The sequence below is a fragment of the Montipora foliosa genome, chromosome 2, assembly GCF_036669935.1.
Source record: "Montipora foliosa isolate CH-2021 chromosome 2, ASM3666993v2, whole genome shotgun sequence".
NCBI classification, from domain to species: Eukaryota; Metazoa; Cnidaria; class Anthozoa; order Scleractinia; family Acroporidae; genus Montipora; species Montipora foliosa.
The window spans coordinates 42,372,733-42,390,232 of NC_090870.1; the positions used below are offsets into that span (position 1 = coordinate 42,372,733).

At 39.0% G+C, this 17,500-nt stretch overlaps 1 protein-coding gene across 1 annotated transcript in view; it reads left to right on the top strand.

Moving 5' to 3' along the window:
* LOC137993151 (general transcription factor IIH subunit 4-like) overlaps positions 1-17,500 on the top strand; it is a 26,361-nt gene that overhangs the window by 7,752 nt on the left and 1,109 nt on the right. Inside the window, exons 4-16 of the mRNA XM_068838838.1 lie at positions 2,544-2,640; positions 3,162-3,262; positions 3,784-3,895; positions 4,122-4,190; positions 5,020-5,103; positions 5,345-5,405; positions 6,389-6,466; positions 6,570-6,621; positions 13,617-13,665; positions 14,180-14,209; positions 15,547-15,594; positions 16,615-16,693; positions 17,360-17,421. Of these exons, the coding sequence (XP_068694939.1) occupies positions 2,544-2,640; positions 3,162-3,262; positions 3,784-3,895; positions 4,122-4,190; positions 5,020-5,103; positions 5,345-5,405; positions 6,389-6,466; positions 6,570-6,621; positions 13,617-13,665; positions 14,180-14,209; positions 15,547-15,594; positions 16,615-16,693; positions 17,360-17,421 (922 nt within the window). The remainder of the gene's footprint in view (positions 1-2,543; positions 2,641-3,161; positions 3,263-3,783; positions 3,896-4,121; positions 4,191-5,019; positions 5,104-5,344; positions 5,406-6,388; positions 6,467-6,569; positions 6,622-13,616; positions 13,666-14,179; positions 14,210-15,546; positions 15,595-16,614; positions 16,694-17,359; positions 17,422-17,500) is intronic.

The window sequence follows — 17,500 nt, forward strand, 5'->3', positions numbered from 1 at the left end:
ATCGGAAAATGCTGATAGCGACATCGGAGGCCAAAATTTCTGATATTCATTTGGAGAAGCTCCCTAACTTATGACCAAGGATTGTGAGAAAGGGCCTTGCAGTTAATTTAACAGTAATATTATTATTATTATTATTATTATTCCATGAGCATGCGTTTGGTATGAGATGGTAAATAGCCAACAGGGTGCATAGCGCCGAGTTGGCTATAACCAGTCTCATATCCAACAATTAAGTGTGAAATTATGGAATAATAATTATTGTTTTATTAAATTCCTTAAACTTCAAAAGTTTGGAAGTATAAAATACGAGCGAAAAAAGGGAGAAAATCCTAGTGAAATCGAAAAAAAATTGATAAAGGGATGCGATGTTGTGTAATACCTGGTGGTCAGACAGACGCTGGCTTGTCACAAAAACATTTTTTACCTTTTCGCATACTTCTAAGCATTGGAATTGATCCAAACTTTCCAAAAAAATGGGGTTTGTTTTGCTTTTTTCAGAGAGAAATTTCACTTTCCAGCAAAAAAAACCTTTTAGTTTAGCAACGCTTAGCGCTATCATTGACCATATAAGGTCAAACTAAGGCATATGAGCTGATTGAGTGTACCAATCAGAACACGAGAAATGCAATAACCGAGGTTGGAAAATTAATGAAGTCCAATATCCCTTGAGCAGGCTAGTAGTCCTTATCTGAGAAGACTTGAAAGCCTAATTACCATTTGCAGCACTATCTCCTCGGTTATTTAAAGAACCTGAGTGTTAGTCTGGCCAGAGTTGAACTCACGACCTCCCACAATCTGAGCCAACCCATCGGCAGTAACATTGTTAAATTGATTCTGGGGCACCTGGCCAGCCAGCTCTTTCTAGAGTACCTGGTACTTAATTTAAATTTCTTCTCATTTAGCAAACATTGTGCACCCTATTCATTGTCGTTAGCAACTGTTTCTGTATGTGTGGCATAGTTTTGTCTTTGTAGAGCTGTTGCATGACAAATTAAGCTTCCTCTTTGAATTTCGAGTAATAATATATCAAAAACGAGCAAGTGCTTCATCGGGGTATCCAGACACGGAGAAACAGATGAAAGCACAAGGCCGAAGGCTGAGTACTTTTATTGTTTCAAGGTGCCTGGATACCCTGATGAGGCATGAAGCATGAGTTTTTGGTATAGCTTCTTAAGCAAGTGGCCAACTATTGTAATTTATCGTTGTTTTGTTTTTTCGTTAATTAAACAATAGCAACCGGTATGAATGATAAAAACGGTTTGGATGGAAAGTGTCATTTGGGAGTTATCCAGTTTAATTTAGTGTTTACCATAATCAGTTGTTTGTGCCACATGGATGAGTCAAGTTCAAGGTTTCCTCAAAACTTTTGACGCAGAAAAGGAGTGTGTTATCATTTCTGTTCCGAAATCTGCGGTTTAGAACAAATGGATGATATACATTGTAGATTTTTTGAGAATGGCAAGACCAAAGAGTGCTCAAGATTTGAACTATTGAGCCAGACGGACTGTTCAAAGGTGAAGACATGGTGTGCATGTGCAAGAGTTGACTGAAAGCATTGAAAACATGAATGCCAAAAGTCTAAACTACTGGCTATCCAAGTTTGTGCAGGAGGTTGAAAATAAGTCAGGTGGACGATATCCCTCTCGGATGGTTTACAGTATTGTTTATGGCTTAAAGCACTCATCTAGTTTTTCATTGGGTGTCCAGATGCATCCATGTGACCTGGTATACAGCTGTTGATTGGTGGACTCAAGTTATGAATTATTAATGAGTTTCAAGATTCTGTTGAGGTCTTGACTAAAAAGATTGGATCTGTTGAAGCATACAGTTAAGACCTTGAAGCATTTTTAAACTCTTCTTCAGAGCTGGGGTTTTTTGAGTTCATGCATCTTTGATCTTATTTTTGTTCATACATGCATTTGGGCACAAAAGTTGTTGTCCTAAAATCCCCAGCTTTGTTTCTAGGAAAAGAGTTGCAATTAAGGTCATGTGCTTCTGGTTGGAATTTATTAGCTCTTTTATATACAGGTGTAATTTTCTCCGGGTACTCCGGTTTTCCTCTCTCATCAAAATTGACTCACAGCTAATTAACATCTAGCTGTGGTGCTGTGCTCCAACATCAAACATGGACTGTATAGCGGCAGCCAGAGGCGCCTTTGTATGCTTTCAGTCCGATGTCGTGAGCCGCGCCCTTCGCATTTCAGTCCTCGACTGCAAGTAAGGGTGATTAGCACTAGCAATATTTAATTTTATTTTATTTGTATAAAAGTGACGACACATTTGAAATTAAAGACATGTTTCGGTCGTGCAACGACCATCTTCAGTTGAAAGTAGAATTAATTTGAAGTTACATTTGAATTTATAATATGCTAAACAAAGATAAATAACAACGTGTCGTCACTTTTATAAAAATTGTTGTTAGTCTGCTTCTTTCCAGATCTTTTGGTATTTTATTTGTACATGTATGTGTCTGTGCAGCGGAGCATAATCTGGATATTTTGAAAACAAAATACACAATATTACCCTCTTTTTCATTGTTTTAGTGGAAATCCCTGGATAGGATCAGGTGATCAACCAGAGAAGGACAAGCATGCGCGTGGCATTCCCTTCCTTGATGAATACAGCATGGAAAGATGGGAGGTATACAGATGCTATGAGTCACCACACTTTGTCATCATGAGACAATTCAGAGAAATTTCCCAAAAAGAATATGAATGAGCTACCTATTCACAACTACCGAGATGTTGAGTTTCTCTTTGCATTAATTATGCTGACCAACACTGGCCGACTTGTAGAATGCTACAACAAGTTGCAAAAATAGTGGAGACACTTCACCTTCTTGGGGCATTATTAATTATTTTACCTATTATCTCTCACACTGCAGCCCCCCTCTCCCCCTTATCATTGTTGCTAGCAAGACAAACAACTGTTGGAAACTTAAGCAGTCAACATTGACAGGGGGAGAGGGGAAGTGAAATGGGAAAGGTTTAAATTCTAGATACAGCAGGTATTGGAAGCTATAAAAGGTGTTTTTTTAATGAAAGTGTCACAACAATTTTGCAACTTGTTGTAGCTCTCTCCTGTGTTAACTTTCATGTTGCATCAATGCAATCACCACTTCCATCGTTCTACATGTAATATCATGTTCTTTTTTTCTGCAGGCTGTTCTTCATTTCATGACTGGTTGTACTGCAACAGATGAGAAAGCAGCAGTCAGTCAGGATGTTGTCAAGGTGTTAGTTCTCTCAGGACTAATGAAATGGTTAGCGCCTAAATATTTTTGACTGATTGACTTTCTGGCTTATTGGCTCACCTGACTGGGTCACTTGCTGGCTGCATGGGAATTGGCTAAATTAATGAATGGCTGACTGACTTTACTGTATAAGTTGTGTGACTGACTGGATGACTTGCTGACTGTTGGCTGACTGAATAACTGGCTGGCTGGCTGACTTAACTGTATGAGTTGTGTGACTGACTGGATGACATACTGACTGTTGGCTGACTGAATAACTGGTTGACTGACTGAATAACTGGCTGGTTAACTGGCTGACTGACTGCCTGATTGACTGGATGACTGATTGACTGACTTACTTACTGGCTGAGCGAGTGACTTCAGGACTGACTTACAGACGGGATCAGTTAACAGATGGTAGGTCACAGACTGACTGACTGACAGTTCAACCAACCAACAGACTGGTTGAATATCTAATATCTGCTTGACTGGCTCAGTGATCAGTTGATTAATAACATAATTATTATTGATTGATCTGCTATTTTATTTAGTGAGACTCCAGGCAGCACACCTGTTATAAGTCCAGCAGGATTCCAGTTTCTTTTGATGGACACAGCTTCACAAGTGTGGTACTTTATGCTACAGTACCTTGAGACAGTTGAGGTACCCTAATGTAAATGTATAATTTCTTTGCGAGGGTTTAACCTAACTTCTAACTTCATAACTTGCACTTTTAATGTACACATACTTTATTTAAAATGCATTTGTTGTACAATTTGCTATGTTGCCTTTTTTTTAAACAACCGTCTACTGCAGCATAACTCTCATGTAACACTACCTCCTTTCTTTGAGTGTCTTTAAATTGTCTTGTTTTCCATCACCATTTTAGGCACGAGGCATGGATCTTGTGGAGTGTCTTTCATTTCTGTTCCAGATTAGCTTTGAAACCCTTGGAAAGGTACTCAATTTTTGAACTATTGTACATCATGGTATTAAAATACATCCATGTGGAGTTTAAGAATGTATTGGAAGCATATTAATTAAGCAAGATATTTAAAGTGCCACTGATAAAAAAAATCAATTGTTGTTTTTCTTTGGATTTCAAAGCTACCGGTATGTTAACCCTAAGCAACCAAAGTTTTAAGCCTTGATTTCAGAAAGACACCTGCTCATTTTAACAGGAATTTTCCTATTTAATGGTCCGCCATTACTAACTTTAAGATCTTGAGAGAGCTGGATCATGGAGAAAATGACGTCAAAGGCTCACTAGCTTAAGAATGCAGTGCATGTGTATGCCACATAATTAATATGCAGCGCAGGTGTTTTGGGCTTTTGGACTTTTAAACTCGCATTTTGCGTATGTAAGAAGCTGTATGCGCACTCTGAAATTTTAAACTAGTGAGTAAATGACGTCATTTTTCCCTGGATCCAACCCTCTGAGGTCCAATCAGTCAGTTTTGAACATGAGTAATGGCGGACCATGAAATCCAAAACTTACACTCAAAGTAAATGGCCTTTGGATGAAAGTCAATGCCCAAAATTTTGTCAGTCAGGTGTTAAGCAAACACACTAATCTTTCAAAATCTGAAAAAAAAAGGTGATTTTTTTTTTTTATCGCATGGGGCACTTCAAGCCATTCAGCATATTATTACATTATTACTCCTCGTTTCAGAATTCAAAGTGCCTTGTTGCCATCACCATTGTCTCCATTTTCTCTGTTATCTCTGATTGTCTTCTAAAGCTGTCATTTCGAAATTTGACTGAGGGGATTTTCTTTTTTCAATAAGGACTATTCTACAGAGGGAATGAGTGAATCACAGTTTAAATTTCTTCAACATTTGAGGGAGTTTGGCCTAGTGTTTCAAAGAAAGGTAACTCAAGTTTGGTTTTTGTAGCCTATCCATACACAAGCATAACTGTGCAAGTAATGTAGTTAATTACAGATGTGCCGATAATACATTCATGTTCTTTGTGAGCCTTCTACAGTGTAGGCAAGAAATCATTATTATTTTATGTTGCAGTCATATTTATATATTGCACAGGTTTGTGTACAATTATTTACTTACTTATTCTGCAGATTTCCCATTAATCAAGTATAATGCATACTTTCAGCGGAAGTCACGAAGGTATTATCCAACAAGACTAGCAATCAACCTGACATCAGCAGGAATAGGTAGGAATCTGTGGGGACGACTGCATGCAATATTTATGTTTAACCTATCCGTACCTGCCAGTTGTGGAGGTGGTGCTGAAAACAGTGTTCTTTTCACATGCCCATGCAGTATGAAGCATTTAACATATTGTTTTGGTCTTTTTGGTGGTGGAACAACCACTGGGCCACACTGTCTGGAATTTAAGCAGTGCGGCCCAGTGGTTAGGACGCTTGCCTTGAGATTCAGAGTTTCCAGGTTCAAGACTCGTTTTGACCACTTATTGAATTTGTTAATGTTGGTCCCTGGTTTAACTTGTCTGCCTCACTTGTAAACAGTCAACTGGTTTGCCTCCAGCCAGTTGGGATTCTTTACAGTTGTTGCTGTTGTTGTTTTATGTCATTTCGTTTATTGTGTTTCATTAAGCCTGAAAAGCCCCTACGTGGAGTGGTCATTTAAGTATTGTATTTAAGAAATAGAAAACATGTACCGTGTTTCTGTCAAGTTGTAGAAACACGAGTGAAAGTTTGGGAGAACGAGAAATGCTGTGGGAACACGAGCCACAGGCGAGTGTTTCCACAGCTTCTTCAAGTTCTCCCAAACTTTCACTCGTGTTTCTATAACTCAATAGAAAAACGGAGTACATGTTTTTTATTTCTTTTAGAAAACAACGCGACGAGAAAAAGGAAAACAACTTGTTAACTCTAATTATCAAAATGTAAATTCTCTTTGCTCACGCCATCACTAGGTGTCCCCATCGAGTTATAGAAACACGATTTTTAACCAGTCAGCGCGGGTATTTTCTTACGACTGTTTTCTAATGTATTGTATTGTGTAGTAACATATTGATAAGGTTTTAAGTAAATTAAAAAGAAGGCATAGTCACATTAAAGGGAACTGCAGGCATTCCATGATCCAGTAATAGTACATGTACGGTATTCTTAAAGCTGTTCAATGGCAGATGTAAATCAAACTTTGTTACATGCAGTGTTGTGACCTGTTGCAGGTAGCTCGGCCATTACTAATACAGATCAGAAGGGCTTTATAGTTGTGGAAACAAATTATCGTCTTTACGCCTATACAGGTATGTTTTAAAGAACAACAGTAAGTTGACATTCCATCAACCCTAAAATTTCTAGGAAGGCATCATCCTTAGCATAATGCTTTTTCGCTTTCCTTCCTCATAGGGTCTTCTCTGCAAGTTGCTCTGGTTGGACTGTTTGCCGAAATACTCTGCAGGTGTGCGTTCTTTAATGTTAGAAATGCAGTAATTTCTTTTTAAATTATTTATTACAATAAAAAAATAAATCTCTTCATTTCATTTATCAGTGAGAGCTAGTTCATTAATACAATCTCTGTCATTACAACAGTGAAAATACTCCATTCTAACAATCTCTGTCCTAGCAGTATAGTGGCCAGTAATATATTATTGTCACCTGAAGCTACAATCCTGACCAAAACATTTGAAATAGTTTCTCCTTTTTCACAGAAAATACATGTTTTTAACTCTGATGTAACAGTTCCATAGTTTCCCCCCCCCCCCCCCCCCTCCTCTCTGAATTATTTTGGGTTCGAAGTGTTGTGCAAGGTATAGTCTTCAACGTTGTTTAGGGAGAGTTCGGTAGAAATTTCGCAAGGCTGTAGTTATGGGTGGGAATTAGATGTAGCTTAAAGAAAATATACCCAAAAAGGAGTGAAAATGGGTGTTTCCAAATGTTTTGGCCAGGAGTGTTGTTTAAACGCTTCCACGAGTCTCGGAGCAACTTCAGAATACCCCGCCACTATTTTCTTTCTTTTTCTCCCTAATTTGGAGCTTAAGCACGCGCGTTTTTTAGACGCAGACGGCAACCGGAAGTGAGCTGTTTTTCCTTTTAATTTGACTTCACACAACCACATTTACATTGCTAAGTATCTTTTCTCCATTAGAGGTGATTAGTATGAAAATCTGGAAGACACCACTGTCCCGACACACGAATCGTCTCTTCGGTAGCAAGTCAGTTCGATCGAAGGTCGTTTCGATTGAAGTTCGTTTCGATCGAAACCAAAAGTCAGTTCGATCGAAGAGTAAATGTTTATAAAAACTACAGGTTTTTTTTGTAATTTATTTAACATAAAAGAAGTTTACATTGCACAAGATACATATATATAAAAAAAGAAAAGAAAACAAATACAAATAATGATCTGACATGCACGAGAACTGAGTGATTAATCAAAGAGGGCGAATAAAGTAAATTAAATCATGTAAATTTCTCAACCTTGTATTTAAAATTAATCTTATTAACAAATTCAGATAAAATAATCGAGCTCTCTTTTAGCTTGTTTGAATAAATGTAATACATCATGTATAAAGAAGTATAGTTAAACTTTCTCACAGCCTCATGCCCAGCAAGGCATTGCTTAAACAAGCCAAACCCTATTTCCTTAGGTTCTGGATTGAAACTGGTATTGTTTGTGGCATTAAACGACCCCACCACTTAAAGAGTAAAAGACAAGGTAAATTGGCAGTCAAGAAAAGTGTGGTCTATGGAATCTGATTCACCGCAATACAAGCAGTCACTTTCACTTTTAATTCCAAATCTTTTCAATTCCTTTTTGGTCACTACAATTCAGTGAAGAAGTTTAAATTTAAATTCTCTTAACTTAGTTTCCTTACATGTTTTATATGACATCTTAAAACATTCTCCCCATGAAGCACTGTCAATTGGAAGTATTTTATTCCAACGCTGTAAGCCAGCTGGAGTTGACTGGTGTAGTTTAAAATTCAAGAGCCAATAAAAATTTCGACATTTTAATTTCTCTAAATTTAACACGATGTTCTCATCTAGCATAAAAGATGGGGCCCCTTGGACAAAACCCTCCACGCTCGTGTTATCCATCTCTCCCACTTTTTTAGACATAGAGCTTGGTATTGCGCTTAAAACTTGATAATACTCCAGAAAATTTGATTTACAATTATACTTCGAAAGAAATTCTTGAAAGGTAAGGTAGCGGGCTGATTCATGAAACAGATTATTACCGGTAACTGAAACAACACCTTTCAAAAACCACTCCTTAAGAAAAAAAGGTTTACCATCTATTAGAATATCCTGGTTGTTAAACAGGAGATTTTCTTTGCTATAATTATAATTATAAAGAGATTTAAGTTCGGAGAAGAAAGAAAGAGCGTCCCTATAAAATTTTGGTAGGCCTACTAAGTATTTAGTATGGTAGTTACACCTTAACAGAAAGCGAAGACTACCACATTTTCGAAAGAAATGCTCAGGAACAGTTTTCCAATTGCTGTTAGTATTTTGTAACAGCCTGGGTATCCATGCTAACCTTAATGACTTGAACATTACATCAACATCTATCATTCGCAAGCCGCCTTTGTCATATTCTTGATACATAGCATCCCGTTTAATTTTATCTCTTTTATTTTTCCAAAGAAATTTAAAGAGTCTACTTGTTACATTAGCAGGAATATCTGTAGGAACGTTAACTATAGATGCTGAATATATCAAAGACGACAAACCTAAGGATTTTGCAATTAATACCTTGCCATATAGTGTCAAAGCTCTAGAATTCCAAATATCAAGTTTAGACTGCATTTTCTGTATTTTAAGTTTAAAGTTAAGTTGGTCATTTCCTTTCTCATTATAAGCCTGAGATACTTAAATTCCCAATATTTTAGTCGGTTCTCGCACCCATTTCATCTCCAGAGGTCTTGTTTTATTGTTTGACCATCTTCCAAGCCACATTGCCTTTTTTTTTACCAATATTAAGGTGCAACCCTGAAAATTTACTGAAAATATTAACTTTGTTAAGAACTCCACTGACTGAGTCAAGGTCACGACAAAAGAGATTGGTGTCATCACCGAACTGGGTCAGCTTGATTTCATTTCCAAAGATAACTATTTCTTTTATATTTGTATCTTGTCGAATATAGTTAGAATTTCGACAGTCAAAATAAATAAATATGGTGAAAGAGGGCACCCTTGCCTCACTCCTCTTAAAGGCTTAAACCAACTTGTCAAATATCCATTGTTCATAACTGCACTCTCTATATCCTTGTAAAACAATTGAATCCACTTAACAATTCCCTTACCGAAATTATACCCCTCTAAAGCTGACTGGATACAGGACCACTCAAGGGAATCAAAAGCTTTCTGAAAGTCTACCGAGATGAGAACCCCTGTACTATTTAGTTTTTTTGTTTGTTCCATAATGTCACTAATCAGTCTGATGTTCTCTCCAATAAACCTTCCTTTAACGAATCCAGTTTGATCTGAATGGACAAGTTTGTTTAGGATTGGTTCAATTCTCTTCGCTATAGCTTTAGATGCAATTTTGTAATCAACAATCAATAATGTTATTGGTCTTCAGGGCCTCCACAGACTAGGGATTTAGTTGTCGACAACTATTTGTGATCGACAACTAAAAAGTTATCGACAACTAAACCAGTTTCCCTTTTCGAAAAGGGAAACTGCTTAGTTTCGACAACTAATAATTTGGGGTTTAGTTGTCGACAACTTGTGCCACAGACTACGTTTTTTAGTTGTCGATAACTTTTTAGTTGTCGATCACAAATAGTTGTCGACAACTAAATCCCTAGTCTGTGGAGGCCTTCAGTTATATAAATGTGTTAATGACTCATCCCCTTTGGGTAATAGAGTGATCACACCTCTGCGCTGAGATCTTGACAGTTGCCCAATATCGTAGGCAGCATTAAGGCCTTCAACAAGATCACACCCCACCAAATCAAAGAATTGTTTATAAAATTCCGCCGTAAATCCATCTTCGCCGGGTGATTTTTCATTTGGTAAGGTTTCTGATATCTTCTGACACTCTTCAAATGTCAGGTAACCCTCTAAAGACACCTTTTCCTCGTCTGAAAGTTTTGGCATTTCTACATTCTTTGTAAACTTCTTAAAACTTTCCTGTGGATGATCCGGTAATATTTTGGACCGATAAAGATCACTATAATATTGTTCAATTTTCGCCAAAATTTCCTTATTATCCTTTATGGATGCGCCCTCCTCGGTTTCAATTTCATTAATGACCTTTCGGTTGTAATTCCTTTTTTCTACGTTGAAAAAATACTTGGTCGCTTTCTCTCCGTTTTCAACCCAGTTACACTTAGCTCTAAATATAGTCGCTGTACTTTTCACTTCATAGATTAGTTTAAGTTCATTCTTAAGTTCGTCATATTCATTTAGTTCTTGATCACCGTTATTCAAATCAGCGCTATGACATATTTTTTTATCCAACTTATCCAATCGCTCCTTTATTTCTCTTTCATGTTTTCTAACCAAACTCGCCTTTCCTTTGGTAAAGGAGATTGTAACATTCCGGATTTCCATCTTGAGCATTTCCCAGAAAAGTCGCTTATCTTCAACATAAGAGAGTTTTTCGCGGAACATTGGGCACAATTCACGAATCTTAGCGCTATACTCTTCAGTTAGTAAAGAGTTATTGAATTTCCACAACCCTGGTCCTCTGGGATTTTCTTTTGTCCATGTCAACAACAGATATATTAAATTGTGATCCGGTGCGATAGAGGGTTGTATGTCGACCTTTCTTACAAAGTTTTTCAAATTTTTGGAAGTTAGAAAAAAATCTATTCGTGATCTCATCTTCAGTGCTTTTGACACGTAGGAGAATTTCTTCGCATTTGGATGACGAATTCTTTGAATATCCATAAGGTCGAAAATGACCATCGTAATTAACAGGGAGTTACAGTATGTGGTTGGTTTCCACGGGGCTCCACCACTTTTGTCCTTTTTCGTGAGCGCACAATTCCAGTCGCCTCCAACTATTAGTGTTGTGATATCCGCTTTGTTTATTAAACAATAGTTTAATTCCTGCAGGAACCGAAGCTGATCTTCCGAATTGTTTGGAGCATATATATTACAAAGAGATACCTTTAGACCGTTTATTTGTGAGGTAATCAAGACTATTCTTCCAGAGTTGTCCTGAAATAGCAACTCTATTTTTCCTTTGACTTTTGGGTCAATTAAAATACCGACACCTCTGCTATGACAAGAGCCGTGAGAAAACACGATATCACCTCCCCATTCAGCTTTCCATAGCACTTCGTCATTTGAATTTGAATAAGTTTCTTGTAAAAAACACTGAGAAAATTGCCTTTTGATCGCTTAAATACGAAAAAATACTTCGCCTCTTGATTTGATCCCTCAATCCCCGTACATTTAAAGAAATAATACCACACCTTAGTTTCTCTTGCATGCAAAGAAGTCAGTAAAAAAAGATAAACAAAAACACGACAACGTTAAAGCAAAAAAATATATATATAATAATAATAATAATATACAGAACGCCAACAGATAGATTTCTGAAAAACCTCAATTTATAGCGTTATATACCCTCTCGAGCCGAAAAGCTCTAAACGAGCTCTCTTTCATCCCCCTCCCTCCCAAAGACAAAAGAAAAAAAAAAAGGATTTAAGCAGAAGACATTTCAAAGCATAATAATAATAATAATAATAATAATAATAATAATCGAGATACCTAAATTTTCTGGTGGCAGTTATAAATTATTGAAGCCGTTTTCATCAACAATCCTGGTCGGAGACCCTTCTGGGGACGTTTTAACGAAAACCTTACCGTCGATAGTCCAGAAGCTATGAATAGCGCTATCCTGTCGCATTTTGGCTGCTCTGGCAACGAGACCTCGTCTATAAGCTGTCAAGCTTTCATTAATAAAAATACGTGATGACTCAGCGGCCGAAGTGGTATTCGAAAAACTAGGAAATATATCTGTCAAACCTATGTTCTTCAGTTTAGTTCTCTTCTGGTACACGTTCGTTTTAGTTTTATGGCTGATGAATTTAACAATGATACAAGTTTTACCTTTCCGCTTGATTTTGTGTGAGATGTCGATGTCAGTTGAAGATATTTCTACGTCCAGAGCTCTCGCCAATTTCAGCACAGCTTCATCTGTTGACACGTACGCCGATTCCGGTATTCCGTAAATTTCCAGCGAGGACTTTCTACTGTACTGCTCTAGTTCATCCAGCTCCACCTACATTCTCGATGTATCATCTTGTTCCTCCTTTAACTTTTTCCTCGTTTGATCAAGTTCAGTCCTAAGTGTTTGATTTTCACTTATGACCTTCGCAAGCTTCGTCTTAAGTTGCTCAATGTCGCGGCCATGTGACTGAAAAGTCGCTCTAAATTGCGAGAGCTCTTCTGTAAGATTAGCATTGTCTTGCAATATTGCCGCCACAGAGCTTTCCAGATTAACTAAAATATCTCGCAATTGCGATAGCGTTGGTTCTTCTTGAAAGGACGCATCGCAAGTTGCGGTTTCACCTTCTGCCATATTTCCTTCGATTTTCTGAGATGGAGAAGACTGAGTGTTCAGTTTTTTCACTTCCTTCGGCGATTCTTCCAAGGACCCACGGTCTCCCCTTTTATTCTTTCTAGTTTTCGTCATTTAATTCGACTCTTGAACATCCCAACAAACGCGATGGAGGGAGGGGAAAATGTCCTACTCAAAAAACACGTCTGTTCCAACAGACACCCCGCGCATGCTCTAATAAAATAATAAAAGTTCTTGTGTTGTGTAATGATTGCGCGAAGTAATATGCGCGACGCGGAAACGCGGTGTTCAATTGATTTCCTTTGTTGTCGGCGTTTCTTTCTCGGAGTTCCTGGTCGGCAATGCTCAATGAGCTATTCGCTATAACGTGCGTACACTGAAACGCGGGGTTTAAGAATTTATTACCATGATGAAACGAACAAGTATTGTCACTTTCAATGAGAACCGAGCGAAAAGAGATTAAACTCTGTTGAAAACACTTGGAACAGAATCCGTGGAACATATTATCATAGCTTCTCATCGTTGCACATCTTTTCCGCACAAGACAGTTCCGCACGCCAAAATACGAAAGCAAATGCGCCTTGGCGTTTAGCGATATACCAAATATTTTCAAACAGATTTGATAAATAGTAAGTTCAATACACTTAAGCAATAGTTACAGTCTTCGATTGAACTGACTCTAGTCTTCGATCGAATCGACTTTTGTCGATCGAAACGACCTTCGATCGAAACAACTTTCGATCGAACTGACTTGCAACCGTCTCTTCCGGTTGCCGTCCGCGTCTCAAAAACACGCGTGCTTAAGCTCACTAATACTCGATATTGGGAACGCGTTGTGCCAAGGTCTTAAACTATTTTGGTTATTTTACCAGAGCGCTATTAATGACGGACCTCATTTCTCATTTCTGTTGTAGATTTCCCAATATGTGCGTAGCTGTGCTTACAAGAGATAGCGTTCAACAGGTAATGTATTCAATTATTTCCAGACGATACGAGAGACAATGTTTCATAACTCTGTGTTGTTGCTGTCCCATTGATATGTTAGGTGTCCGTCTACTAAGTAGAAGCAGTGTGCTTTTCATAGGGCATGTGGAGCAAGAGTTCACTTGCAAACGACGAGCTCTGAAAAGAAGACGCGCGGGAAATCTCCTCGTCCCTATGCGAATATTTCGCAGACTACGGGTTTAAATTATCACCAGAACCACATTTAGGGTCTAAAAGGCTCAAAAAAAAAAGTGTTATCTTTTACTTCAACAACTGCAAAAGGCTGGACTTTTCTCGATAAACCCCCGGTGGCGTCTCAGAACACTTGTTCATAAACTCCCTGGGACATTAAAGAACTCATGCGGTTCGCAGAGAGAGTTCGGGGTGGGGTGGCCTGGCCTTGCTATGCTTCAGGTCCTTTTAAGCTAGTACTGAGCTGATAAAAATAACCAAATGTTCCATAAAACCTTTCCTCTTAATTTATTTTCTTCAGGCCTTAGCAAGTGGTATATCTGCCGAGCAGGTTGGTTGGAGTAAAAGCCAAAATAAAACTTTTACCATCAAAGATTCAGTGCAACCTTTTCACTTATTCACTGCTTGCACAAATCCCATAATACACCTCTTTTACCCCCTTCCCCCCCCCCCAAAAAAAAAACCAAAACAATTGATTAGGCATTGTTTTCGATTTCTCTTGAGACTTCTCACGACTGGACTGGATCTAGCATGAAATGGAGGCTAATGCGGGCAAATCTTTTCAAATGCAAATTAATTTGCCCGCATTCGCCTCCATTTCATGCTAGATCCAGTCCAGCTGTGAGAATTCGAAAATGGTCTATTACAAGCAATAATTATGCAGAATGTTCGCGGGGGGGGGGGGGGGGGGGGGGTAAAAGAGGTGTATTATGGGATTGTGCGAGCCGGATACATTGTGTAGGTGGAATTACACTCAAAAATCGCTTACAGAGGGCAACGTCCGATTATGGTTCTTTACGAAAATGAAAACTTGCTTCGTCGAGTATTGTGGTGGAGGAGATCGTGAATTTTAACTCAGAAAAATGAACAGTTGAGGACACGCGGAGAAATCGAAGTTGTTGTTCCCAGCAGGATTCGAACCGACGACCTTCCGATTTCTAGTTCGGATGCTCTACCACTGAGCTATCGGATACTCATAGGAGCTAGGACTCCGGGATAGCCGGAAAAAATCCGAGTGCTCCTTTGCTGGAGTCGAACCGACGACCTTCGATTTCTAGTTCGGATGCTCTACCACTGAGCTATCGGATACTCATAGGAGCTAGGACTCGGGGATAGCCGGAAAAAATCCGAGTGCTCCTTTGCTGGAGTCGAACCTACGACCTTCCGATTTCTTGTCATGGATGCTCCACCACAGAGCGAGAGGAGATCAGTGTTTTTGCATCGTCAATTCGAGACTGAAGGCACAAAACTTTGCAGCGATGGTTTGGGACGTAGCTTTTTCCCCTAGATCATGATTTGATAGGTAAGGTAGGTAGGTAAAGTCTGCATACGAGCCAAGTGGCCCATCAGGCCGGAGCTTATCCCGGTTTCCATGGCATGAAGCGACTAGGGGTATTTCTACTCCCCCCAGGATGGGATGCTAGTCAATCGCAGAGATACCCCCAGCATTTCGCCGGTACCCATTTATACACCTGGGTGGAGAGAGGCACCGTGGGAGTTAAGTGTCTTGCCCAAGAACACAACACCATGTCCCCGGCCAAGACCCGAACCCTGACCATTCGCTCCGGAGTCGAGCACACTAATCATGAGGCCACCGCGCCTCCCACATGATGATCATGATCATGATGATTCTGATCATGATTTGAGGGAACATTTAATCTATTTCAGATTCTTCATTTCTTGCGGACCCGAGCCCATCCAGAGATGTTAAAGAAGGTAACAGAATTCTAGTTAAAGTACATCAAATTTGGAATCTTTTCTTTTTTGACAGTTGAATCTCAACACGAAATACATCTTATGATTTTCCATTTCTCTTAGAGAGTTTGCGTTTAGTTGACCGTAACTGTCATGTAGAGTGCAAGAAACTGTAATTCATTTCTCCCGCGGCCCAACAAGGGGACCCGAGGCAATGCAGTTTTAAACCTTTGGATCAGTAATATGTAAATTCACCTCTCAATTTCAGTACACTGCCTGGTAGACAAGTACAGAAATGAATGTCTCATGACCAGCCAAGGAAGAACTCTGTGAATTAAATAAATGTATAGTTGAATTGCGGGTTATAGCCGAAAGAGAAAATAGATCCATTCTTCCTTATCTGGACAATTTAAGCATTGGCTCTTTTAGAAACCTGAAAATTGTTCAGGTGTCTTTAAGAGACAATTACTCAAATTGTCCAGATAAGTGCCAGGATTTCTTCTCTCTTTCGGAGAACTCTGGAAGTAGAGAGGAGAATGAAATTTTAGAATATAGGAGTCGAACGGGTTACGACCGTTTGCATTGCAGAGCAGTTTGTGACGCCACCAAAAGATACCCATGCCTCTGACAAGCGCGGCCGTGAATGAAATGACTGTCAGAAGTCTGTAACCAAGAACTCTCGATCTCCGATGGAATGTGGCCCATCAGTTTTCGGCATTATCTATTTTTGAGTCATATTTTTATCGGCTCGATACGCCTGATTAGCTCTATACGTACCCAAGCCAAAAACAAAAGACTTAACAGTTGAAACTTAAAAACTAGAGCCTAGGGTAGCCTACACTTTGTTCGAAAGAATTTTAGCCGATTGCCTTTGAAATTCGCGGTATTTCATTATCTCTGACTAAGTATAATGGCGTATTGAGACAAAGTCTCAAGGCAAAAAATGGCAGTTAAGCCGATATCACCTCGGAAGAAAAACCTTTGAGCCTCTGACGGCTTGGTAGTTGTTAAAGAAAAGAATGCAACTTGTTATCTTCCTAGACCCCCATCATTCCGCCCACGATAAGTGATCAGATCCGATTGTGGGAATTGGAAAGGAGTAGAATGAAGTTCACAGAAGGTAAGATATAGCTGTCATGCATTCAAATGTATTGTTTAGTTTTGGTCCTCAAAACGATGGTAAAAAGAAGTACGACCATCCTGATTCTGTATAATACAGTTTCTTGTCGTTTTTTTCTTTTTTTTTTCCTTTGATTGTTTTTAAAACTAAGAAAACTACAGCACAGACTTTCAGCCGCTTGCTGTTCTCGCACTAAAAACAATGACCCCATAAAAGCGTTCAGCAAAAAAATGAATAAGACATGAACGGCCGTTAATGATAAGCCAAAGAGCAAGAGTTTATATGAAATTGTATTTAGTTTTCTCAGTTCATTCTGAATTCGAAATCGAGAGCAGAAAAAACAAAATGTAGCCCGCGCAGCTGCACTGCAGGCAAATAGCGAGTGGCGAAGCCGCGCGGACAATCGCGAGGGGCGCAGTCAAATCCTAGCGCCTATTTCCATTCTCCGCGCGACTTCACTGCTCGTTAGTTGCCTCCTGCGCCAACAATCCTGCCAGAATGAAGGAAGTAGTCCCAAAAGAACAACTCATCTAAATAATCCGTTTATTTCTATTCCTTAACTATCCTTGGTGTTACTTCCATGCAGATGAAGCTCGTTACTCAAGCAACGCGTTTTACAATTCATTGCTGTACGACTGCTAATGTTGGCCTTCCCTTGTTTTCCAGGTGTCTTGTACAATCAGTTTCTCTCACAAGCGGATTTTGAAACCCTTAGGAACTACGCTGAGGTAACGTCCTTCGTCTTCGTTTAATCTGATTTCTCTACTTTGAGAAGAGGAAGAAACCTGAAACTAGGTTGAGATTTTT